This window comes from Leptinotarsa decemlineata, unplaced genomic scaffold (genome assembly GCF_025532065.1).
Source record: "Leptinotarsa decemlineata unplaced genomic scaffold, Ldec_3_MD MMD2_tig00003335_RagTag_RagTag, whole genome shotgun sequence".
Lineage (NCBI taxonomy): Eukaryota > Metazoa > Arthropoda > Insecta > Coleoptera > Chrysomelidae > Leptinotarsa > Leptinotarsa decemlineata.
In genome coordinates, this window is record NW_027412587.1 from 1,523,473 (window position 1) to 1,551,206 (window position 27,734).

The window sequence follows — 27,734 nt, forward strand, 5'->3', positions numbered from 1 at the left end:
TTAAGTTCAGCTGCTAGCACACCCTGCTCGCTTGGCGACTATATAAATCCCATCAAGATATATCGACTTTTCTCAATTTTTTTTTGTATTTTAAATTGGTTTGTCTTGTGGCATAATATATGTCAAAATTTGAATAAAATTTGAATTCGATTTCATTGAACAGAATGAATGATGCAGCTGATTTTAAGTTCATAGAGTGAATTCAAGTCCAATAAATAGTCAAATCATCTAAAAGAACAATTCGTTCAGGCCAGCCTCAACACCCTACACAGTAGGTTAATGGACTGACACCTATCAGAAAACAACTACTCCCCTGGCTAATACCACGAAGGGCGTTGGATTATATCCGACAGGTGTCAGTGCAGGATTCTTCACTGAAGTTATTCCTGCATATGCCAATAAATAGTGACTGTTCATGATTGCAGGAAGAAAGGTGCTGTTGAATAGATCAGAGCAATCATAGTGAAAAAAATTGCATATGTTATTTATGTAGTAAAAATTCCAGAATTGGGTAACATTGAGTGGAAAAGACATTTGAACCAGATTAAAACGTTTCATGTGAGAGATTCTGAGTTGCCATCTCCAGTCAATAGCTCAGAAAATGTAAAAAATTATTCAAATGACTTTTCCACTACTTCGGCTAATGAAGCTATACCAACAAGACCTAAAAGAAATATTAAAGCCATGGATCAACTCAACTATGCATAGCATTTAAGGCTTTCAAATATATTATTCTTGTTTATTCAAAGGGGGAAATGTAGAATATCAGTGTGAATCATCATGTAAGTTAAAAATGAATAGTTTTAGTTTTTAAATATAGATATTTTTTATGTATTGAAGGCTCAAAGAGCTACATATTGTTTTATGTATGAGAGTTGTAAAACAAATGTGAAAACAGAAACAACTGTATTTAGTTTCGAGTAATGACGTCACCCCCAAATTAGGGAAGAATACATTACAGTATATTAGGTTGATCTACTAATAAATTGTCTTATTCTTCTCTCAAGTCATTGTAAATAACTGTACAAGACGTAATTTTTATATCATTGTTAAAAAAAAATTGGACAATTGACTTCAGTCTTCATCTGTAAAAGAAAGACACTAGGTAATGGAAAAACATATTTCATCATTTCAAAATAGACCAAAATTATATTATTAAAAAGATTATGTATTTTTCTTTTGGATTTTAGTAGAAAATACTTTATGAAGATTAAAAATTTATTTCTTTATTTTCAGCAACTTTAAATATTCAGTTTCATTCGAGGATGTAGTTTCTGGACATTTGTTAGAATATGTACATGTATGATATCACTCACCGAATAATCCATTGGCTGTAAATCCTCTCCGTAAATCTGAGGATTACGAAGCATGGTGAATTCAGTGTTACCTCCAAGCGACCATTTATCAGCTTTATCGTTCAACCTCCAATTTTCCAATTGATTACTGAAAATTTTTCTACCAGTACCTATAGGCTGGGGAGGTTTCCTCTCCTCCACACCATACACATTATCCTGGTGGAAGCTGTGTGCACTTGATAAATTTGGCGACATATTGGGTGAATTATTGACCAACCCTATTTCCCCTGAATTATCCAATACTTCATTTCCAGTGAACTTGGCGATGTTATGTATAGTCATACCAGCTATGTTGTTTATCAGTGGATCAGACTGCGGAGTGAACGGTGGTTGCATCCAGAGGCGATTTTGGGTAGAGCCTAAGCCAGGTCTATGGAAATTATCCATGCTGCTTTGTTGTTTCGACATGAACATATTGTTCTGATTGCTCATTTGATAACCATTAAACATGTGTGGTGATGGCTTGCTTTGTATACCATAACTAGAGTATTCTGGAGCTTTGGGATTCAACCTAGACAGGCTAGTGCTCTGTTGGGGTTGTTGCTGTTGCTGCTGTGGCTGGGAAAAACTCAAACTCGGGATCGGATTGAAACACCCTTGTAGAAGGTTAGGGTCGCTGCATACGTTGAGCATGTTTGGAATGTTGCTGGCACTAGATTTAAACATGTCCACAAAAAAGTCGGGATTACTCTGAGAAACTGGAGGTCTATTATGTACTACATTACTACCTATGGGTGGCAGTGTGACCTGACTTTTATTCTGTTCTTGGTAGTTTTGGAACGGGGTATTGCCCGAATTATTTGGTGGCGTGGTACTGTTGCTGCTGGTCTTCGATGAAACTGGGGAACAGACTGCTCCACCTCTGTAACCAGGTGCTTTCGCAGCATCAACCTGTGGAGGTGGCTCTTGGTTTATGAATTTGTGCTGAGGAACCGATTGTGAGGTGGATCCGCCGGTGACAGCTGCAAAATTAACCGGTTTCTGAGATTCCGGTTCCCGCCGATTCCAGTGATCTCCAGTGAAAAACAGAGAATATTCCGGTGTTGGAACTATTTTCTCTTCGACTGGAGGTTTTTGTGGAATAGTGGTACCTTGTAACAAACTCGGGGTGGAACTTCTCAAGTTGGTAACACTTGATTCAGAAACTGGGACAGTAACATTTCCTTGAGTAGGCAGAGGAGCAGATCCAAACATAGGTAGCATTTTACCAGGACTCTGTTGCATGTTGGGAGGTGCAGAAGCAGTAGGAATGGGTCGAGCGTTTCTGTTTGGTGAAGATTGGGTGTTGGCAGTAGTTGTTGGCGGCAACTGGGGCGAAACAGGACCCACTGATGTTTGAGGCAATGCGAGAGTTCTGGGCTTACTTGTTGTGATGCTGGTATTCGTATTGACATTCGGTTGGCTAGACGAGGTTTCCGTCAATTTTGCAGCAAATGTCTGGTTCACGCTAGATGTGATGACTTTGTTTGGAGGAGGAATCCTAAGCGATACTGATGAAGGATGAGATACAGGTAGACGCAAAGCTTGGTTTTGCGCCTGGGCTGCTGCATTCTTTTCTGCTTGGGCTACTAACCGTGGAGCTGTCACCCTAGTAGTCGAAACGGGGGCAGTACCACGAACCTTCATTGCCGAACTGGCGGTGAACCTACTCGTCGAAACTACAGTTGGCGCCGAAGTTTGGGTGACTTTTGGATGAGCACTAGTTGATGATGCTATGCTCTGAGTTACCACAGCAATCTTACCAGCATTCTTCTTTGTCTGAAAACAAATTGAACATTCAATTTCAACATCAAAATTAATGAAAAGGAAATAAGGATTTGGTCTCAAGGTTTCGGCAGAGATAGGCAAATACATGAAAATTTTTGCTAGGAAAACCTGAAAACTGAAGTCCTCAAGATGGAAGTCACATTATTAGATAGATAATTTTATTAATCTCCAAAATCATTTACATGACATGAGATAAGTCCAATGGTAGTCATAAAGATAAGATAAATATAATAATAATAATAATTTTATTGGTCTCAAGAAACACACAGTTTTTAGACACGTCACTACAATTTCTAAAATAGGTTTGAGAGGATAAGATTCGCCCGGTACTGACGATGCCCAATAGGCTGAAACAGCTGTCTACCGGTGGCTCTTAAATTGAAATCAATATGGGAATGATCAAAGAGTACTTATATATATATATATATATATATATATATATATATATATATATATATATATATATATATATATATATATATATATATATATATATATATATATATATATATATAACACTAAATATCGTATTGGCTATATTTTAACAATTGTAATCAATCTATTTTATATAAAAATATCTTTTTTTGACTAGTCCGATAAGTTACATATTCTGTAGTTTTACCACACAATGTGTATTCTTTTGTGATGAATAAATGATTCTGATTCTGAATATCTATAATGAATGTGTAACTAACTCTTGTCTGTTCGTCAGTGCGTTTGTGGGGGTTATCTCAAAAATAATTCAACTAATTTTGGTGTGGTGTTCACTAAAAACTATTATCGAGGGTCTTTATTAAGGCAATAAAACCCAAAACAATTACTCTTAGAGTATTCATCTGTGTGGTTGTACACACTAACCTCAAATTCGACTAATATGATTTGAAAGTGGTTTTCACTAATGCATTGTGGTAAGCTTCAGTTGACATTTAGCATCAAGAAGTTGAGTTGATTCCACCATCACTTATGATGGTGGAATGGTAGCCTGGTGGGTTGACGTGAGTGGTTTGCTTCACTCACTCAATCCACCACTGTGTGATACAGTGATTCGAACAGAAAGGATTTTTTTAGCCCTAAATAGTACTGTCTCTTATTGGATTATTTTTCATGCTCCAGTTTGATCTGACCTTCATTATAATTACATCAAAATATTATTCCAATACTTACTCCAATTTGTGTTTTGTCCCATAATGTTGTTGAGCTGGAAACCGTTTTATTGGTTTTCGGCAACATTGACAAAATATCCACTTCTGGATCTTTTATGAGTGCAGCAATGAGAATATGAGCTTGCTTGGTAGCTTCAGTAGAACCCCTGAAAAACCAAAAAAAGATTTTATTCACCGTATCTTCCACATAACTTGAACTTACTTGATGGTGATTATTCTTTCTCCTTGGCCCTTGCTTTGTTTCTCCACTTCAATATGAGCACCAGTTGCACCTCTGATGGCATTTATATTGCTACCTCCTCTTCCGATGACTCTAGAAATAGCATTCAGAGGTACAGATACCTTTTTGATTCCAGACTCTGTTGCAGTCAAAGTCTGAACAGATGATTTCCTTACTACTTCCTTCCAACCCTCCTCACGTTTGCTGGATTGTTTAGGACTGGTGGAACTTTTTGAAGGTTGAGGTTGAACTTCTTCATAACTTGGTTTAGATTTCTTGCTGGAAACATAAACCTCATTGCCAGTGGCCTCAAAATCGTCACGTTCTGCGGGTGATTTTGTTTGCGTAAACACAAGTCCTTTTCGAACATTCAGATTTTGTTTGTTTCTACCATCAACGTTTTTATCGTTTTTGTCAGGTGAATCTTGATCGGATGCTTTGCTAGAGCTTGCTTTTGAACGGATGTGGGATTCAATACTTTTTGATGCACCTTTCTTTTTCTTCTTATCCTTGCGCTTGTCCTTAGATTTTAGGTCAGCGCTCGAACAACTACCTTGACTATTTGCATCGATTCCACTATCACCTTCTTCTTTGTCATTTGCTTCAGGGTTCCGATTCGCTGGGTTAACCTCGGGAACATTTTCTTCCTCTTCAGGTTTCTCTTCCTCAGTATTCTCTTCCTCTTTATCTTGATTTTCATCGTAATTCTCATTCTTTTTGTTTTCTTCCAATAATTTTCTTCTTTCCTCCTTCTTCTCTAACTTCTTCTTCTTTTTTCTTTCACGGCGCCTGGCTGCGGCTAATCTTTTCGATTCCTCGCGTGTCTTTTCTGATTCGAGTTCTTCTAGAAGAATAGATGCGTTTTTGTTTGCTTTGGCTGCTTGGGTTTCTTTAGCAGCTCGAATTATTTTCACACACTCATGACATTTCTCTAAAAGTTCCTTATCACTGACTGTCGAGTTGTACCTCATCATTTCTTGATCACTAGGGAATTGGGTCACATGATGGACCATCCATTTGACTACTTTCACGTGGCCTTTTCTGAAAGCAGCCATTAGACAGGACACTTTTCTGTTATCTTGAGAATCTATATCTGCGTTAACATTATAGAGTAGTTCAACAACTGGTTGGTGACCTCCGTTGGCAGCTAACCATAAGGGAGAATTTCCTTTCTTGTTTTTAACCTCCACTTGAGCTCCCCGACAAAGCAATAACTCCACAAATCGAACATGACCCTTATCAGCAGCTATGGTGAGTGCAGTGTCCCGGGAAGAAGGAACAGGAATAGCATTAACGTCAGCTCCTTTATCAAGAAGTACCCTTCCTACATCTACATAACCTCCACTTGCAGCTTCCATGAGGGGTGTAAGTCCAGTCTGAAGAAATAATAAGATTTGAAAATATTCAAATAGATTCGGAAATTAGGGCTATTTGTAACATTGAAATTCTAGTAATGGTTCTATGAGGCTCAAAACAAAAGAAAATAATTTTTGAATCTGAACTTTTTTTTTCTATATAAATAGAAAAATTTTTCTTGGCAACCAAACATTTCATTATAATGATTTGAAAATATTTATATATTTTTTATTCAAAAACTTGAATGAATGAATGAAAAATCTTTCAAGTTTACCGAACTTCATAGTTCCATTCAGATCCAGTTTTACTTTGACTTTACCTTCGCTCTGTGTTCGACATTGGCTTTCCTATCGAGAAGAAGACTAACAACCTCATGCCTCCCTTGAAAGCAGGCTAAAGTTAAAGCTGTATTCCGGTTTGTCTCAATCTGAGCATTAATATCACTTCCCATGTCTAACAGTAGTTTTACAGCTGCAGTGTGCCCATTCATCGCAGCCAACATAAGCGGAGAAATACCTAATTTAGAACCAGTTCGAGAATTAATTTCGGCCCCATGACTCAAAAGAAGCTTAATGATATTGACGTAACCACCTGAAGCTGCTAGACTCAGTGGAGTGTAATCAGAAACATTCCTATGCTCCTTGTTGGCATTTCTATTCAGCAACAATTCAACTACTTCATAACGCCCTCCGGAACATGCTAAACTCAGAGGGGTGTCTTTGGTTCGTTCAGATTGTGCTTCGATATCAGCATTGTGATTCAAAAGTATTTCCACCACCTTTTCGTGACCTGCCGTCGCTGCTAAGATAAGAGGTGTAAAGCCTTTTTTATCCCTATGCTCTATATCGGCGCCCCTACTGATTAACAATTCAACTAGTTCTTCGTGACCACCTGCACATGCAAGGGTGAGAGCCGTATCGTGATTGCTCTCTGTTTCTGAGTCCACATCCATGCATGGAGAAATCACCGCACTTGGACACTGCTGTTGACTAGCACTGTACTGAGTGATTGCTAAAAAAAAAAAAGTATTTCAAATATACACGCCTCAGTGAAATGTAAACAAAACATACTTCAGTTTAATATCTACCATTTTAGTATTGCTTCAAGTTAGATAACATTAGTCTGCTTCTATTTAGATACGATTTTATTTATTAAGATAATTGTATTTATATATAATTATATTATATAATTATAAGTCAAAAACTATGAATAATTATCAATTTTTTTTTCATTATCATTCATATAATCTTCAGGAACTGGATGATAAGATTTTCATATATTTTCATACACTGATTATAGCTGAAGTTTGCTTTTTCAGATGTTTTAATCATCAGTCGTCAATTTTTTAATAAAATAAACCAATATGACAGATTTTGTTGATAAGATGAAAGGAGCTTCTGTTAATGAATATGCTTCAATTTTGATTTAAAAAGATATCAATGGATGGATAGCAATAAATATTACAAGAAAAGAAGTGATCTAATATTTTCAAATTAGCAGATATTAATTTCAGATGTATTTTTTCAATTTCATTTCATTTTTTATTGACCTTCTTTGGGTATTTTCACTTTCCAAAATCTGAAAAAAGTTAATAATTCGAGACTACATAAGGAACAGACAATCAACAGGATCACAATTGTCAGAACACATTTGGAAATCAGACAGTGAATACCGAGTTGAATGGAACAAGATGAGAGTGATTGCCAATGAACCCTACTCTAACAGATGTAAGCTCAAAGAATCAGTGTATACTCTTATACCTGGAGAGAAGTGTATTTCGAACATCTCCTTAGAAATGAATCATACCTAACTACTACTATATGATACATTTCATCTGTAGATTTTGAATTGATAAAAATTTATGATTTTATTTGGAATCATATTTTCATATAATCTTGTAAGTTTGGAAAATAGGGATAAGGATATCAGATCTGATGGATCCGTTCTGTCACCACTTGGTGTATGTAGATTAGATAGAGACAAATAGATCTGCAAATTAATTAATGAACAATTTGTAGCAATCTATACAATATTGAGTTCCAGTTTCTGTTATCCAAAAAACTCGTTATCCATAATAATCATCACCTACAATACCAAAACTATAAAATTTTCTAAATAACCTCTTGTTATCCAATTTCGAAAGCTCTTCATAAATCCAGAACTGCCCCCTGTTATCTCTTTCCAATACCTGCCCCAAACAATCCAATCATCTAGAATACACTGTACGGCTGTTTCACAGTTGCGCTTTATGTTTTTTTAAGTTTTTTCTATTGTGCAGAGTATATTGTCCGACCGAAACTGATTTTTCCAACCGAAACCGAAAACGAATTTCAGCAACGGTCTCAGTTTCGGCCGAAACCGAAACTTCCTTACAAGGATTATGTTTTGAGGGAAAAATAAAGAAACGTTATAACAATCAGGCAGGTTTGCCGCCGAAACCAAAACCCGTTTTTTTGTCGAAACTCGACCGAAACCAAACTTTCGGTCGGACACTAGCTGAGTACATTAATATGTCGGAGAATTGATGCTTTTTGAAATTTCTGTACTTTGGGGACAGGTACTATTATCGAGATTTTAACTATCCTGGAAAAACATTATTTTGAAGAGATGTACTTAAGATATTAAAAAAAAGATCTGAAATATGGTAGAAACAATTTTTTGAGAATCCAACAGTTATTTCATCTGGGCTTTTTTTATCTTTAATAGAAAAACTAATTTTGTAAGCTGATCTCTATTCACTTACGAAAATTTATTCAAAGTGTATTCATTATCAAATATTCTTTCTCTACTTCATCATAAAAATCATAGTAATGTATGGTAGATATAACAATATTTATGCTTCCTACATAGTACTTCATACAATCTCATTGTAAAATTATCAGTTGTCACCAGTAGATTTGGTTATAGTTAGGTGTTAGCCTGTTAGGGGTGTTCAAAATAAAACAATAAAAACTAAATGTATCACTTACCTGAATTATGATCTATTTGATAATTCTGACCTGGTGGAAAGCTGCCTCCGGGTTGCACCTGGTTTTGATGTCGTAATACTCTGCCCTTTTTGAATTTCATACCTTCACCATTGGTTTTGGCGACTTTCTTTGCGTCGTTTGAAACAGCCTGAGCAGACTGTGCGGTTTGGGTGGCCGCCTGTACTTGATTAGAAGTTTGCTGGTGGGGACTTTGCGGCATTTGTTGATGTTGACTACAGGGCAAAGGACAATGGTGGGGCTGTTGTAAAGGAACAGATGTAGCTACGTGACTACAAGAGGTCTGAGATGGAGCACATACTGCTTGTTGCTGCTGCTGTTGCAGCTGTTGTTGTTGCTGCTGTTGCATTTGTTGCTGTTGTTGTATTTGTTGCTGCTGCTGCATTTGCTGCTGCTGCTGGTGTATTTGCTGCTGCTGCTGCATTTGCTGCTGCTGCTGTATTTGCTGCTGCTGCATTTGCTGCTGCTGCTGCATTTGCTGTTGTTGTTGTATTTGCTGCTGCTGCTGTATTTGCTGCTGCTGCTGTATTTGCTGCTGCTGTTGCTGTTGTATTTGCTGCTGCTGCTGCTGTTGTATTTGCTGCTGCTGTTGCTGTTGTATTTGCTGCTGCTGTTGTATTTGCTGCTGCTGCTGTTGGGGTGTAATGTATTGCTGAGTTGAAGTACCCGGCAAAGCCCCGACAGTGGTGGGAACTACTGAGGTGGTGGTCATGGTCTCGCTTACACTTGCATTGGGAACACCTACAACTTCAGAAAATCTTAAGAGAAAGAACTTAAATAAGAATATGTTTCAAACTAACCCATCTGATGTTGCATAAGACTGTAGCCAGCTTGGAATCCAGCTTGAAAGAGTTGTTCTTTTGGCAGTGCTGCAGCACCGAGGTAGTCATATGGATACAAGGCATGTACAGGAACTTGGGAACCATTTGTAGGTACTGCAAAATATTCTACCCGGGATAGATCAGTTTGGGGCGTTAGGTCTTGTTGGGCTGCTAAAGATGCAATCATTGATTCATCTAAAGCACTGGGATATGGTTGAACCTAAAATATAAATATATCACTTGGTTATTCATTTATTCATTTCAATACATCTTTCATTAAAATGTTGTAAAGTCTTATATTCAACAACAGGCGAAATTAATAAAAAGGACTACCTTTTTCTTGCAAAACATGAAGAAATTTCTTAATGGTATGAATAATAAAATGTGAAGAAATACCTTTTCCTTCAAAGGAAGAGAAACTGAATTTGAGGAATAATTTGAGGTGTATGAATATTCCGTCTAAATGGAAGGAGTTCCTTCTGGATCTGCAGTTTTTAGGAAGGTTTCAAACTCGCAACGAGTTGTTTTGAGTATTGTTTGTCATATTTCTTTATTATGACAATTATTCTGTATAATTTGATTGAAATAAAAATGTATTTTCTACAAATTTGTATTATTTTCTTCAATGATACGCTAGTACTAAGGCGTAGCGTGTTAGTGTCAGGGCCCTAACGACCAAATGATCTGAAACCCAACTGTCAGGTGTTGTGGCGATTAATATGTAGAATCAAAAAGTGAAGTAATATAAGTTTATTAAATCAATAAAATCAATGAAAAAAATGTGAAATGCTTTTGAATTGTTCGTTTGACAGAAATAAAGAATGTCATGCTTTGTTGCCAATCTATCAAGTGAAATTTTGTCTGCAATATTCGGTTGATTGAGGATTTCAAAGAGGGTATTGAAGAAAGTATAGGTATTGAGCTCCATACGGCGGGTTGTTGAGAAAATTGTTGAAAAGGCAGATCACTGTATAATTTTTCCGGAATGTCAAGAGAGGCCAAATGGAAGAGATAGTGACATGGCAGAGAAAATTGAATTTTCAATGATTATGAGAGCAATCGACTGCAGTTATGTCGAGAATGAAAAACCGAAATTGCATGCAGGTGACCACAATAATCGAAATGCAGTACTACGCATAAATGTGTGTGAGATCTGTAACACCAATACATGTATGGATGTTGTGAATGACTTCAGAATTTAGAAAAATTCTACCCTGCGAGCAGTGATGATGATCAATTAGTGATCAGGGTTATGGAATATAGTCCTGGTTGGTAACAATATTTTGAAGATGCAATTCACAGACTCGTAAAGAAAAACTACTAGATTCGTAATGATGAGAGAATCATCATTTAACAATCCTTTGTATAATTCAAATGTCATTTTTCACTATGGAAATATCTATGCCTATCCTTATGAAAACCACAATTATCTGACTACACAAAACCATACACTAACAATTCAATCTGTTGAGCAAACGGCATATTGAGGCGTATATATGGATATATGATAAAAATGCTTCCAATAGATTTCGTGTTCCTTTCATATTCTGCTCTCGTTGAAAGTCATTTACGATATGAAACAGCTGGTTGCGGAGTAGCTTCACATATACATTTGAAATCTCTAGAAACAAGATTCCTCAAATTAATAATATCAAGTCATTGATTTTCAATAGAGCGTTTATGTAATCAGTGTAGAGCCTTGGATTTGCAACAGTTATTTTTTTAGTGCAATTGTGAAATATCACTTTAGTTCAAACAAAGTAAAATCTTGTGATCACTCATACTATACACGTCACTGCGAACAATGAACCTACCCAGTTATACTGAAAAAGTCAATCTCACAAAGATCTCAATCCTTACAGTTCTGATTTATCTTTTTTTTTGTCGCTCTGTTCATACTTAATTATGTTATAGTTTTGAATTATTGTTTTTTCCCCTACTATAAACATGTATTTTTTTGGGAGAATTGTTATACCAGGAATGAAAACTATTAAATCGCCATCATTATTTAGTATATCTGCAGGTGACTGACGGTAAATGACTGCGTGTGTTCGTATATGCATTTCTATGTATATACTCTGTTCAAAAAGTAGAGTGAATTTTAATTTTTCTCAAAAAATATTGATTTACTCATCAATTTCCTTTCAAACAGGAAACAGTCGCAGGGGGGCAAATCTGGTGAATACACGGTGGCTGAGGCATGATTACGGTGTTGTTTTCGGCCAAAAAATTATGAACAAGAAATGACGAGTCAGCAGGTGTACCATCGTGATGCAAAAGCCATGAATTGTTTTTCCACAATACCGGACGTTTTCTTCGTATTGCTTCTTGCAAATCATAACTTCAAGATAATACTCCTTATTGAAGGTACGACCATGTGGCAAGAACTCCTGATGCACTACACCACGATCTTTCATTGGGATGATTGGACTTTGGTTTCGATCTCATAACTGGATCGCCGTTGATGTCATTCAAAAATTTCTGAGCGAAGCTAATGCGACGGTTTTTTTTGGTGAAAATTCAGCAATTAAGAAATGACCATCACTGACACGTGCTTCATGCCAAAAATTTCCGAAAAAATTGCATGGCATAAGCCTTAGGAATCACACGTTAAAAGGTAAAACCTCGTTAGTCCTTAGCTCGCATAAGTTCCTCAACTTCTGGGAGTGTCGTTATGTTAAATCATCCAATGCATCGCGGAGCCTAAATTTTGGGAGATGGTCCGAAGAAATCCATTGCGAATGCAGTGGGATAAAATTAGTTATAGAGGACAGAAAGATTTGTATACTTAGTATTTATAGATCTCCAATCGGTAACTTTGATACGTTTTTGAATAAATTATTTTGCATATTAGAGAACAGTGTAGGCTATGCTGATGATATCTTTGCTTGTGGCGACTTGAATGTCAATTACCTAGAAAATACTACTGAAAAGATCAAATTAGATGAACTACTACTCAATTTCAATTTACAAGTGACATCTTTGACTCCTACTAGAGTTTTTACCAACCAGTCAGGGAAAACTTCATCTACTAAAGTCGATTACATACTAACAAATGTTGAGAACATGTTTTGCAAATCCAATGTTTATGAAGGTAGTTTCAGTGATCACAAAGTATTCACAGTTACTTATAATATGCCATTAGAAAAATCTAAACTTATTGAACAATCTTATGTTATTTATAGAGATGTATCAGAGCATAACATGAAACAACTCTCCTCGACATTGTCCAAAACCAGTTTTGATGTAATATATAACAAAACTGATATAGATGAGAGCTTTCTGGCCTTCATGAATATTATAAGTGATGCTATCGATAAATGTTGTCCGACCAAAAAACACAAATCGTCCGCTAGTAACAAACATAACTGGATAACTCCTGAAGTGAAACAGGCCAGTCTTGATTTAAAAAGTATGCATTGGTTATGTAAAAATATAGGCAACGAAGATTCTCGTGCTGCATACAAAAAAGCGAAGAAAGACTATGAATCATTAATAAAAGCTTCAAAGTTGAATTTTCACGAAAATGTAATTAAGAATTCTAACAATAAAAATAGAACAGTTTGGAACCTAGTTAACAAAGAAACGAACAGAAAACAAATCCAAAGAGATATTACTCTCAACTATAATAATAAAGTAATCTCAGACAGAGATCATGTTGCGAACATATTTGGGGACTATTTCTCTTCAGTAGTAGAAAATAGCTTAGCAGACCATTTTGGCGACAATAGATCATCCGTATGCACGGTTTCTGGAATTGAATCGAATACTTTTTTCTTTATGCCCGTTAACGAATGTGAAATTGACGCAGTAATTAACAATCTAAAAAATAAAAAAAGTACAGGAATTGATAATATATCAGTGAGAATTTTAAAAGAAATTGAGTTACACATTTCAAAACATTTAGCTTATTTGTTGAATCTATCAGTCACAAGTGGCAAATTCCCTTCAATTCTAAAAACAGCCATGATCATACCAGTTCATAAGAAGAACGATACATCGGATATTACAAACTATCGCCCCGTGGCCCTGCTTAGCATTTTCTCAAAAATTTTTGAAAAGGTTGTGAATGAGAGAATATTGAGATTTTTATCAAGGTTCAAGATCCTGTCCGATTCTCAACATGGTTTTTGCAAAGGCAAGTCCACTCAATCAGCTACTTGGAGATTCTTAGAAATCATATACGCTTCTTTAGATAGGGGTAAGCATGTTGCAGGAGTATTCTTCGATCTGTCACGTGCGTTCGATTGTTTAAATTTTAAATTCATCGAGAGCAAATTATATAATCTAGGATTTAGAGGGGACTTCCTAGAATGGATCATTGACTTTCTTACAGATCGTAGGATGTTCGTCAAGATTAAAGATATGAAATCAGACTATCACGATATATGTTCTGGAGTTCCTCAAGGCTCTGTGTTAGGTCCGCTGATCTTTCTATTGTTTGTTAATGATCTACCTACTTATTTCACCAGTAATGAACATGCTCTCACTCTTTTCGCAGATGACACGTCTTTAGCTGTATCAGCAGAGAGTCAGGAGGAATTAAAATCAAAAACAGAGGAATTAATATCACTGTTCTTAAATTGGTGTGAAAGGAACAATCTGATTGTAAACTTGACCAAAACAAAATATATCTATTTTAATTTAAAAAACGATCCGAAAAAGCAATCGCTTGCCTTACTAATCAATGGAATGACACTGGCATGCACAAGTTGTACAAAATTCCTTGGCGTTCATGTAGACAACTGTTTGAAGTGGTCTGACCATATCACAGTTGTTTGTAAAAAAATCAATCAAGGGTATTATGCAATCTCAAGAATTAAGAATTGTATGCCTTTACGCGCCATTTTAGATGTATATTACAGTCTGGTCTATAGCCATCTAAGTTATAATGTGATCCTATGGGGAAACAGTGTTGACAAAGATAGAGTTTTCATTGCTCAAAAAAAAGTCGTTAGGAAATTACTAGGCATCCCTTGGAGGGAATCATGCAAGACATTTTTCATTAGTCATCAAATTTTAACCTTTCCCTGCATCTACATCTTTAAAATACTTTTATATGTTCGCGAATGTATAACAGACTGTACTAAGAACTCATTCTATCATAGCTACCCAACTCGATATGCAGAGGAGTTGAGCATTCCTAAACATAAAACTATAAAATTCGAACATTCTCCCAAATATATGGGAATAAAATTATTCAATCGGTTACCAGACCATTTCAAACAGATGAAGACTGTAGCATTTAAAAAAGCAGTTAAAACATTGCTTCTTTCTAAGGCCTACTATAGTATTGGCGAATTTCTCTCAGACCATCTCGACTGAATGGGTTCATGCGGCTTTGGCATGACGTATTCAATTTTTATAACTACAATTGTTTTAATTTTTGTTATTCTGACTTATTTGTATAAATTTTTATTGTATTATTTTTATCTACTGATCTACAATTTTTTCGTTTGATGTGATTTTTATCTGCTTAATACTGACCTATCCTATACGTTTGTCAACGTCTTTGAGGATGAATAAATATTATTATTATTATTATTATTATGAGGGCGACAGCTGATTAATGGAAAAACAGAGCTGGTATACAAATCCAGATAGCAGAAAATCTCGTAACACGCAAAACATTTCTAACTTGTATACCTCTCACCAACACTACTAAACATGCCAAAACTGTGAAAATGTTTGGGATGAATGAATCAACATAAAAAAAGATTTAAAATGCTAATGGAATGTGCGTAGCTCGCGAAATTCGAACATTCTTATTATTTCGAAACAAGTATTATAATACTTATCGCCTTCCCACTTCTTTCAAGTTATTTTTATTACTATCTATTTCATCAATTGATGTGAATTTATACGTTCTTATGTATTGTGAATCAAATTTTCATTATCAAATCAAATCAAAATATGCTTTATTACCCAAGATCTGAACATCTTATTGGCAAAGTCTAGTAAAGTTAAACGTGTATATGGGACATTAAATTATTAAATGTAAACTATAAAGTAGTGCTTAGAGACAAGAGCAGAGTACATGGACAGTATATTATCATTGTGCTAGGTCTCACATAATTCAGGAGAAGTAGAAGCTATAGAACCCATCTAGTTACCATCTGAACAGATTTTACGAGAAAAAAAAGAAAACTTTAAATTAGCCTAATAGCTACTGCTGTATATGCTAGATTTCCACTTCTTGTGGGAAAAATTATTTTCTGAAAAGTTTATGAAAGGTAGAATTAGGAAATCTGGTGTAGAATGAAACAAACAAAACCACTTAACCAACACACCAAACTCTTCTCCAGCATGCTCATCAAAAGGATAATGATTTTAAGTTAGATTCCTCACCTGTAAGTTATGTTGCGAAAGGCTTTGTTCACTGATTTCAGTTGCATTGAAAGATTCGAGTGTTTGAACAACATCGTCCACTGAAGAGAAATCTTTGTCGGTAAGTTCCGTTATTTTACAACTACCCTCAGTGTGGTCATAAAGATCTAATCGTGATTTATGCTAAAAAAAAAAACATCTCGATATATCTCAACTCTAATAATTAATGATTTTTTTTTTACTCACAGGCGAACCAGAAAAGGCAGCTCGCAGTAAAGGGGTGGGATTACTGTGGAACTGCTGTAAAATAGAAGCTGTCAAAAGATTCTCGTGGTTTTCGCTTGTAAGTAGAACATGGTCGTCATCAATTGCTGTCAAATCCAAACCTGGAAATCGTTCTGTTTTTTATTATTAACACTTTCCGAAGTCCTCGACAAAATGACTAACCTTGTACATTCAAAATTTCCTGCTGCATTATCGTTTTGGTCTCCTGCTGTGGAAACGTTTGCATCTGCATTTGCTGAGGAGGCTGCAATTGTAATTGCCCAAAGATCTGTGACGGTTGTTGACCATAGAGATTTGGTTGAAAGGCTTGAGATTGTGGTGGTTGTTGCAGGACAGATTGTTGTGGAAGAGACTGTTGGGGTAACATAGTTTGCTGCTGTTGCTTCCGGATGTTTTTACCCTCCTTTTTCGAGACAGGTTTGGCTTTAGGTCTATCACTTATTGCCGTATTCTAAAAAAAATATCTAAATCTCACTAAATGTATAGGTACCAGACATTCATTATTACAATGACCGTCACCAATGTTACACCTATACAGGAGTTTTTTACTGAACTATTAAGTGGTATGCTTAGCCAAATTTAATAACTTTATTTATTTAATAAATCTCATTGAAGCTGAACACCATACTTTACACTTTATAATTACTTCACTTATTTCACTGTGGCATTTTCTGTACTCAAATTAATTCACATTCTTATTCGAACTGCTTATCATTCACGCTATGTTGTTATACTTTCCTCCCAGATAACTTAATCCATCTCAAAGGATCATCAAGGGGAGTGTTTTGACGTTAACGACCAGCAGTTTACGATAGACTAAGTCCTTTTCATTCTTCTTGGTCCATTGTTTTCCTGAAAACATATAACCATATAGCATCTCCTCATTGGCTTTCTACTCAATTCTCTTCTTTCAGTTACTGTGATCTGTAGGTGTTTTTACGAGAATTCACGGACCTGTTGATGAAAAGTACCCTCTTGCTCATTTAATGTAGAGTTGGTCCAGTACATATCTGTGTGCTCTTAGCTGTGATGTTATCGTGGAGGAATAATCCCACTGAGTCCAGTAAATCTTGGCAAATGTTTATAATCTTCCTGCTAATCAGGTTGAAGTTTTTAATTGAAGCTTCGAATCAGCTTTAGATCATCATCCATGGGTCTCGTTTCTCTTAAACCAATTTTGCAGTTGCGTCACATATTCGTTCGTTACTACTGAATTTCTTCTTCTTTCATAATTGCATAAATATGTTTTTTACCTCTTCAGCAATAAATATACTTCTTGCTGTCTATCTGGCATTGAAGGGCTTCATTTTCTTTCCGGAGTTGGTGATCTGTGCCCGCTCTCTGGTACTGTATCTTAACCTAAGCATTGGCGACTGCGCCTTCTCTCCAGCGTTGGAAATATGTATTTAATCTCGGTTTGGTATTTTACATCTCGCCTCTAATCTGTCATTTATCCTGCTTTGTTCTAATCTTGAAGCACTCTGTTCCTCTCCTTGAATTGATTCCTTCAGCAAATAACGTGAAATCTCAGTTATTTTAGACACTCCATCTATTGGTGCCCTAGCTTTTCACAGTTGTTACAGGCTTCTTCATGGAAAATCATATTTTTCCATAAGACCCCCTCAATTCCAGAATCAATTTTTAACCGACTGATGAAGGTCTACACTATTTGATCTACAAATTCTTTTGTGACTTAGAGGTAGGTCAAATCAATTAGTCTTGTGATATCTGCCCTATTTTCCATATTTTCCAAGTACTGTTATCCATATTTCATTTCCAGAGCTTTCACCATTCCATGGTAATCATTATGACAACTCTGCTGAATGTTACTCATATATAGAATTTTCAGTGCTTGACCTCACAGTGCTAGAAGTGAGGCAGTGGTTTTTTCCTGTCTTCATCCAATCGTTGGCATTGGCTGCTACCATGAATTGCCGACTGTACATCGCCTATGATAACTGATTCTGAAACGTTGGAGACTTCAGTATTTTACCTTGTGATGATCATATCGATGTTAATTCTCAACTGAAAGTCTGTACTTCATCTCAGCGTTCCTTAATATCAATCTCCACTTGTTCAACTTTTTCGGTTATTTCTTTCTAAAATATTTGTTCATTTTATAGCTTATTTATAAGCTGATGTTGAGCTAGTTGCTTTAGCAACTTTCATGGTCTCCGATCATTTTTTTATGTTCTGTTTTTCTTCGTTTTGTTTTTTCAGTTTCTCTTCAGATTTTTTTTGTTGCAATTGTTTAAGAAATTCCCCAAAATTCATCATGCATACAAAAAAGCAACATATTTTTAGTTAATAATTTCTATTATGTTTCTGAAAACACAATCAAATTAAAAGAATCATCAAAGCAATTTCGTATGAAACTTCATCAACATTCACCCCCCTCAATGTTCACACGAAGTATAATTTAGAAAACAACTTCTTCCCTGACTGACTCATAAACAAATTTATGATGCACTGTTTGGAACCTTTGGTGTAGTAATGAATATTACTGAAATTTTTTCCCAACACCAAATCGTTATTTTTAACACCTCGACACGTGTTTCGATCACCAAGTGATTATCTTCAAAGAGGAAAATGATTGATCGTTATTTTTAACACCTCGACACGTGTTTCGATCACCAAGTGATCATCTTCAAAGAGGAAGATGATTGAAGATGATCACTTGGTGATCGAAACACGTGTCGAGGTGTTAAAAATAACGATTTGGTGTTGGGAAAAAACTCCAGTAATATTCATAAACAAATGATAATAACCTTGTGGAATGTGATTTTCTAGGAATTTCCATATATACTCATTAATCTCCAGTTTATTGTATTGGATACATATTAGTAATATCGAGAGAGAGTGACTGTGTTACCTTTATACAGGGCTATTCAAATTTATGCAAAATTTTTCCATTTCGTTACTAGACTTATTTTAAATATCCCCAATACAAACCTGTCTCCGTTTATGAGATCTTCATTAACATAGATAAAGCAAAATACTCAAAATATTCCTTACCTGACTGACTTCTGCATGAGAGGTAACACTCTGAAACTTGATGGGTTGGTTCGGAGCAATGGCAGTGACAGTCGTCACGGCTGGATTCGTGCTGGCAGTGGGTAGGCTGACGGCCACTGAAGTTGGCAAAGGCGTGAAGAAATATGGTGCTTGCTTCTGCTGGAAAGCCGCTGCCGCAGCACCCTGGTCCGCGGGAGGTACAGACAGTTTGGGAGCAGGCGGCTGTAGGCAGGTGGTGCCCCCTGTGTAGAAAGCACTGTGGACTTGTAGATTTTGTCCAGGAAAGAGCGTACTAGACAGCATGCCAGTACCCAGCCCTGATAATAATATAGGCAGCCTATCAGAGACCTTAGCCAATAGATAGGGATGACACAAAAGGACAGGTGGGGGGGAATTATGGGAATCATGCAAAATATACATAAGATAAAAAGCTGGGCAAAGAGCATGCTTAGTAAAAATAAATTAAACCAGTTATTGAAACTAACTAAAACTTATTCTGGGCTTCATTTTGATTATAATTCACTGTAGAAGGTTTTTTACCTAATTTAGCTGAAAAAATTATGAATTTGACAAATTTACTGGGCTAATAGTCCATCCATTTTATTTAGGATGTTATTCTACCAAAATTGAATTGTTTTGAATAGTCTTTATAATAGTGCTTTCAAAAGTACAAAAAATGTAAGGGTCTATTTCATTTTGATAGGCAGAATCAGAACCTTTGGACAATAGCAGTGTCTTGCGATGCAGGTTCCAATAACAAAGTAGATCATCATCTCCTTAAGAATGATGATAACTTGGTAAGTGAAATGCGTGACAAAGACAGTGCTAAAGTTCTAGTATAGATAGGTCTTTTCATTAGGTGTATTTCTTAATGAAAAATAACATCGCTTTTGTTATCAAACAAAGGATTCATTAAGAATTCATTTTCAAAGTAATCCTTTGAACTTTCAATTATACGCAAGGTATGGAAAGCAGCTAATTTAGTCGAAACTTGGTTATTACTGTGTTATTATTAAGCTAAAAAGGTTTTTTTATTCCTAAATAAATAGTTGGGTTTTCTCGTCATTTGCATATCAGTAAACAATTAAATAATAATAAAGTTGCAAATCTGGAGTTTATTTTTCAACCTCAGTTGAAAGAAAACTAAAACTCTCAACTTGCCTCAAAACAACTGTACCAACTTGGCTTGAAATCTTTTAATTTTTATTGTTCAATTTTCAATTGTTGCTTGTATTTTATTTCAGAGTTTTTTTGCTTAATATAATTGTTATTTTCAGCTATTCATTTTAATTTTATTGATTCTTTCAGTGATTTCAAATTATTTCATATCATATTAGATAATGGATGTCCGAACTAATGAAATTCACCATGAAATATTGTCAACCACTTAAAAAAAATCTCTAAGATATTACAGTTCATAGTAGACTCATAAAAATAGACAAAACTCTTGAATCAACCTAATAGCTGCAATTGTTACTTTAACTCCTTCTGAGTAATGCATAATTTGATACCACTCTGTATAAATAAAGTGTTTTTCTCTCAAAAATTTTTTGGTAAATAAAACCCAATTATGAAGACGGAGGCAGATTTTCAATTTCCAAAAAGTTATAATAAGTATCTTAGAAATAGTTTTTTAACAGTTAAAATTTATAAAATATGACAAGTTACTGATAAACAGACTATTTTTCTTTCTGAAAAATATTTCGAATTTATGCAATAACATATAGTGAAACTAAAAGTTTGCCTTTCCAGATCTGTATAATCTGTGAAAATAGCCAAAAAGGTTGATAATAATACTGACAAACAGTTCATTAAGGATGAGTTTCATAAGAACAAAATTTGAAGTCTAATAGTTAACCAATCTAAGGAGTTTTTATGAAGTTCTGAACATCGAAGAAACAAAAGTCAGCACAATCTAATCATAATACTGCACAATTTCGAACAAGTTATTTAAAATTATTCTACGAACAAAAGCATTTAAGATTTACTACGAAAGCATTCTAAAGGCATTCATTCTTTATCTAAATGTAACTGATAATTTGAAGAACATCAATAACATCTTATACTTATGAAGTAATTTTTAAAGATATTAAAAATAAAATCAAAATGATATTTGTGAAAACGTTGCAAAAAAAAAAGGAAAAAGTTTTTGTTCATTAAAAATTACGCACCTTGCTGTTGTTTATGCTGCTGCATTGCTAGGTCGATATTCATCATAGGGGGTAGTAGTGGATTACTTGTAGATGAAGGGCATTGATCCTGAGGTACTCCATATTGGAATACATGACTGTGTGGCTGACTTTTCCCATGGATCTCCAGATCCGCCCGCTAATGAAACAAATAGTTTTGAAACAATTTCAAACGACAATTTTCAGGAAACCTACTTGTATTTCCTCAAGAATCTGTTGCTTCTTAGTTGAATCATCGGCGGGAGTGGTAAAAGGTGGCTTCTTTGATGGATCGTCAGCAGAACCAGGTTGCTTCTTAGACGATTCATCAGGAACAGTGCTCAATTGTTTCTTTCTGTTCTTAATGAAGCCTACCAAGGTACTATTTGATTCGTCTTTGTTGAGAAAATCCATGGCAGCATTGGATGAAAACACCTCCTCCTCAAAATCGAGAGGTTGCGTTCTAACCTGCTGCGCTTCGGCCGATGTGAGGTTTCCGTCAAACACCGCCCCCGCCGATCGACTTTTCGGCAGAATAGTTTTTCTTCCAGAAATCTTCTGTGGCTCTGCTGTTCGATTCGCCTGTGCTTGCACCTGTTGTTTATTAACATCTATCGGGGGATTGTTAGCGTCCTCCTGTTGGACTATTCTCACTGCATCAGGGACTTCCTGTAGGACAGCACCTGCAAATAAGGTTTGTGTTATTGACCATACTAGTTGACTCCTCTTTCAAGAACATATCTACAACACACAATTAAATTGAGGTGTTTGTATATCATAATTATTGCATAAAAATTTAAGTAAATTTTATAATATATTGTAATAAAAAAGAGATTGGACCAAGGGTCCAAGAACTCTCGAACATCTGTCACTTATGCAAAACTAATATTTTGATAATAATAGGTACTATTTGGTTGATAACATATGGGTATTTTTTCAGTTTGAAAGCTTTTATAGACTTCAAGGAATTTATTTTCAACATCCTAATGACCACTATTGTTTTTATATATCAATGAGTACATACAAACAGCGTAATAACGACAACATAATAATAATAAAACAAACAAAATATAAATCACCAATCAACAAACATAAAGACAATGTGTGGATAATCAAATGATAAAAATAATTAAATATTACATTATCTCAAGTTCGGTCAGGCGAGTAAAAGGCATGTGGAAGATAAAAAGTATTGATTGTATTTTTTTTGCATCCAATAAGGAACTACTACAATTATATATATATATATAATAATAAGTTCGAGTATTTATCAATTAAAAAGCTTGACTGTTAAGACCTTGTCCTTAGAATGTGACAATGAAGATAAGAGTATTGTCAATCTATTCTTCATCCTGCACATTTTAAGAACAATCTCCTTTATTACTAGAAGTGATAAAAAGTTGAAATATGGACATTTGAGCGCACATTATTAATGCAAGTAGTCAAGAGTGAATGAAGCCAAGTTTCAAACTATCAAACATGCTTTCTTAGCTTCATATCAAGCTTTTACTGTTAAAATATTAATTTTGCTAAAATGATATAGCTCTGCTGGTTCTGTTTTGAAAGTGTTTATCAAATAATATAAATATTCAAATGCTGTAGATAGACTTTATTGAGAAAATGGTCTCTACTCTGACAAATTATTGATTATTTTTGTTAAATCCTTAAAGACTAAATATGATGAGTACACATTTAATATTGCTATAAAATCGTGGTGGTTCTTGTATGTACCACCATGCAACTTTAAAAATTTTATATGAATAAGTGCCAACAATGATAAATTTTCAGAAATAATCATGGATTGGAGTAAGAGTTCTTTACCACTCAGACTCGTGGAAATGATCGAGGATGAATTATGGAATAAGTCTTACGATGATATATGAATTCTGATTATTGTTTTTTTCTTTCTGAACACATCGCCATAGTCAATGGTAAAATTCAAAGGGAGAAGTAACCTAAAGCGAGATTTTCTTTAAAAAAGCCAATCATAAGGGGCTCTGAAGTTTGGTGCTTGGCTGATAAAAGTGGCTACTTTAGAAAATTTCAGATATATGCAGGAAAAGTTACAGATTTCATCAAGAATGTGTTTTAAAGATGTATACGAGAGGATGAAGAAAAAACGCCGAATTTATTTTGATAATAGTATAAATAATATTAATTTATTTTCATATGATGATTACATAGAAAACAAGTCATATAAAATGTGTAATGCAATATACAATATAAAGTTAATTACACAGTAAAAGGGTAAAAATTTGAAAGTTGAAAATGATGTATGTACATTGCATAATAGGAGTATCTCTATCACTCATATAGAGTATGCTAAAAGCTCCTCAACAGAGTAGGGAAAAATTTGAACAGCATTAACCAGGAAGGGTTTTTTTCAGCAATTAACTTGTGAAAAAATACAGGAAAATTGTGAAAAATGTTAAAAGGAAATATAACAACATAATACAATACAGATTGAAAAAAGTGTTATAGATATTCACATAAATACACTTACATGTTACATGCATAAATACACATTAATTCGCATATAGATGAAAAGCATATTGCCTACATATTCCATTTAAAATTCAAGTTTCCTAATTAAAAAATTCTTCTATGGTGTAGCAGTTTTTGCGGAGTAAGTGTTTTTTCAGGAGATTTCTGAAAATTGTTAGAGAAGCTGCATTCTTTGTGATCTGCCAGAGAATTATAGCATTTACATCCAATATATTTAAAGTTTTTTTTATACAGGACGGTGGTATGCTGGTAGGGTAAAATAAGGTTTTTTCATCTGGTATCATGTTCATGGTGTGTTCTGATGGTATTATAAGTGGCCTTATTTTTGCGGAATGAATAATAAAAATTTTTGATACAGCTTGTCAAATCTAGGAAGAGACTTGAGAATTATCTCTCTCTCACTAGCTCTCATCATCTTCTAACGAACGCTAGCGAGAGAGAGAGAGAGAGAAAATTCTCAAGTCTATTCCTAGACTTGACGAGCTATACTGCTTGCCTTCATTTCTGCCAGACAAGTGTTTGAGAAGAGAGGAATATGACAAGCATGTCAATGACAAGGAGTTACTACTGAAATGGGAATGATCCCAGTTTGACTGGGACACGATCAATGGTTCAACTACTTTTATATCGTATCAAACACTTCTGAGTGATTTTAATAGTATTTTGAACTCTGTTGATAAATGTGATCAGAGGAAATCACGATAAGAAATCAACAGAAAATCACAAAAATGGTGGCGAATGATTTTTTCTATTTATTAGACACATTTATTATTGTAAATAGCTTTGTGCTCTACAAAAGTCTTCGTTTGCCTCCTCTGACTATGAGAAAATTCAGAAGTAGTGAAACACCTTTCATGTCATGTCCTCACAGAAGAGCCAAATGGACCAGAGTCTTCCATATTTCGAGAGAATAGAAAGCCAATAATGCATTCATAAATTTGTCAATGTCAATCAGCTCATCAGTCAGTTATAACCACTACAAGAAGTTACTTATTTTCAAATTGATTACTTCCTTCCTTTCTTTCTTTGGAAGATTCCCACATTTTTTTTTATCAAGATGGAGTAGTAGAAAGCCAAAAACTTTCTTTCCCGAAAATTAATCACTCCTAAAAATATAACCCCTTTCAATTCAAATGAGATTTCTCTTGGCTGGGATTTAATCAAATAGGTCAATGAATGTCATTACGATGTCATCGATGACATAAGTAGATCAAACTTATTCCTTGACATAAAAAAATTGTAATTCATGAATGAATTGTGTGTATTTTCTATAATGTTATCCAGATTGGTACTGAAGAGCCCTAAAGCAAGTGTCTTACAGCGAAACATCGGTGTCTACCAGTGAGGATGGCAGTGTTCCATGTAAGTGCAATTTGTTACCATTCATTTAAAGTAGAACTCTTGTGAATGATATCTGACTTTATTCCATAACGAATGTTTGGAATACAAACTGAGTAGAGAAAAGTATCTTCTGTATAATTCAGGGTTCATATAAAAGTATTTGTTTCAAAAGAATTTTTTTTTCTTTCGTGTAATTCAATGTTTATATGAAAGTAGCTGTTTCAGGCTTTCTTCCAGTTTGTGTCTGAAAATTGCTTCTTTGCATGATCTACACATCCATGTATAGTTACTTATTTTCAAATTGATTACTTCCTTCCTTTATTTGGAAGATTCCCACATTTTTTTTATCAAGATGGAGTAGTAGAAAGCCAAAAACTTTCTTTCCCAAATCTTAGAAATGATATTGATTATAAAAAAACATGTAGACAGGTTTGACTCCCATCAAACATTCTACAATACTCGCCAAAAAGGTGATATCAAACTTCCTCTTCATTAAAAACTCATTTACTTTCAATGATTGTGAGATTATATAATCACTTACCTGTTGAAATCAAAGATATAGAAGCCTTTGTTGAATTCAAAAAATCAGTGAAGAACCTTTTGGTGGAAAAAGCCTATTTATTACAATCTTAAAGAATAGTTTGAGGATTCCTTCTGATACATTCACTATTTTAATCTGTTAAATTTGTTATTAAGATTTTTTTACATTTTTAGACTGAAATTATCATTATTATAATAAAATATACAGTTATTTGTGGTTCTATTGTTTTTTTTACTTCATTTGACATTATATACTATATTGTATCTCTTATGCTTCATAATCATGATTTATTTCATATACATACATATATTATCATCTTCATTGTAAACAAGTGCCTATCAATTATATCAACCTGCTTCCAGCCACCTATGATCATTGATCAGTGTATATTTTTCATAAAGGAACTAACATAGCATAATCATATTAGAAAATTTGGAAATTAATGTCTATTTCCTATTGAAATTTTTCATTAGAAACAATATGCTTGAAGATTTGTTGACATTTACTTCAATATTTGTGAAATATATTGGAAACATGTACATAATTATTATGCCACAAATATTGATAAAAACAGGAATGCCTTAAAGCCTACGAATTTGTGAGGGGAAAAACCATTTCACATTTTTACTTTCCTATCAATTATACAAAAAATAATACATGCCTGTTTATGACATATTTTTAGTAATAAAAAACAGAAAAATTCATGCTAATAACACTAGAACACTAGAAAGGATTATCAGTTTTTGTTATTGGACAACTGAAAAAATTTCAATGAACAGAGACTTTTTGAGTAAGGTAAAGGCTTGATAAGTTGGTCAAGTCATTGGTATATCATCAAAGCCAGTGGAACTTTTTGGTATTTGAGATATTCTATTCTGATAATGGTTCAGCTGTAGTATACTTAATTTAGGGTTTAGGGGAGTAGTTTCATGTATACTCATTAAAATTGAATACATAAGTAATGTACGAATACAATACAATTTATGATAGGGATAGACCCTTTCTGTAAAAGAAAGAGTATGTGACTGCTCCTTCTGCCCAAAGGTTTTCAATTTTACCAATTTGATTTTAAAAAAGGTGAAGATTCTTGGATGACCCAGGGTAAAAGATTCAAATATCACACTCCAGTCTTGAGAACTGAAGTGCAAATGATCAATTTTTGTCAATAAACCCAAAATTCAATAAAATCATTGTGATACTTTTTTCCATACCATTCACAATTAACCTAATTATTCAAAATTTCTATTCTCTTTCAACTGAAAAATTAGATGATTTACTATATGATATCTCTTCAAGCCTTTCATTGATTACTGAACATTGGCAATCCTTCTCTCCATCACAAATGAACACTTTTCTGTAATCTGTTTAAAAATCTGACTTTCCTTTAACCAGTTGTCGCCCCCCTACGGACAACTCTCAAAAGTCAAAACTTGTGTGAGTTAAGGACTAACGAGGTGTCACTTTTTAACATGTGATTCCTAACACGGGAATTAATGTCAAAACCACTGATTCAATAAATTTTCTTTCAATACATATTCACATTAATAGCGTGAAAACAACAGAAGTTTTATAATCGTATGTACTCTATATACATATTTCTTCAAGAAACCAACTACACTAATATACAAAATATATGCAAGTACAAAAAAACTATTGATTTTATGTACTGTATTCCAGAACTGTATTTTTAATATTGTATGCTTGATTACGGGTACAAGCGGCATTTCTAGGTTATGTTCGAAAACAAATTGTTAGATATTTAGATAGTTAGATTCATGCAGTTCTTTATTTGTGGAACAGAATATTCTGACCTTGATAGGCCTTTTAATTTTGGAAAGAGTCTCATCCACAAAAAGTATTAAAATCAAATTAATACCACTTCA

At 34.5% G+C, this 27,734-nt stretch overlaps 1 protein-coding gene across 13 annotated transcripts in view; it reads right to left on the reverse strand.

Moving 5' to 3' along the window:
- Nucleotides 1-27,734, reverse strand: part of mask (multiple ankyrin repeats single KH domain) — a 117,120-nt gene that overhangs the window by 7,542 nt on the left and 81,844 nt on the right. For 9 of the 13 annotated variants that reach the window (XM_074177934.1, XM_074177928.1, XM_074177927.1 and 6 more), the window contains 12 exons: nt 21,681-22,147; nt 21,468-21,624; nt 19,297-19,613; nt 16,444-16,732; nt 16,243-16,394; nt 16,018-16,179; nt 9,649-9,889; nt 8,831-9,595; nt 6,181-6,872; nt 4,488-5,881; nt 4,287-4,431; nt 1,317-3,113 (listed from right to left, as the gene is read on the reverse strand). In XM_074177934.1, the coding sequence (XP_074034035.1) occupies nt 1,317-3,113; nt 4,287-4,431; nt 4,488-5,881; nt 6,181-6,872; nt 8,831-9,595; nt 9,649-9,889; nt 16,018-16,179; nt 16,243-16,394; nt 16,444-16,732; nt 19,297-19,613; nt 21,468-21,624; nt 21,681-22,147 (6,578 nt within the window). The remainder of the gene's footprint in view (nt 1-1,316; nt 3,114-4,286; nt 4,432-4,487; nt 5,882-6,180; nt 6,873-8,830; nt 9,596-9,648; nt 9,890-16,017; nt 16,180-16,242; nt 16,395-16,443; nt 16,733-19,296; nt 19,614-21,467; nt 21,625-21,680; nt 22,148-27,734) is intronic. The other 4 variants (XM_074177931.1, XM_074177932.1, XM_074177926.1 and 1 more) reach the window with 4 other exon arrangements.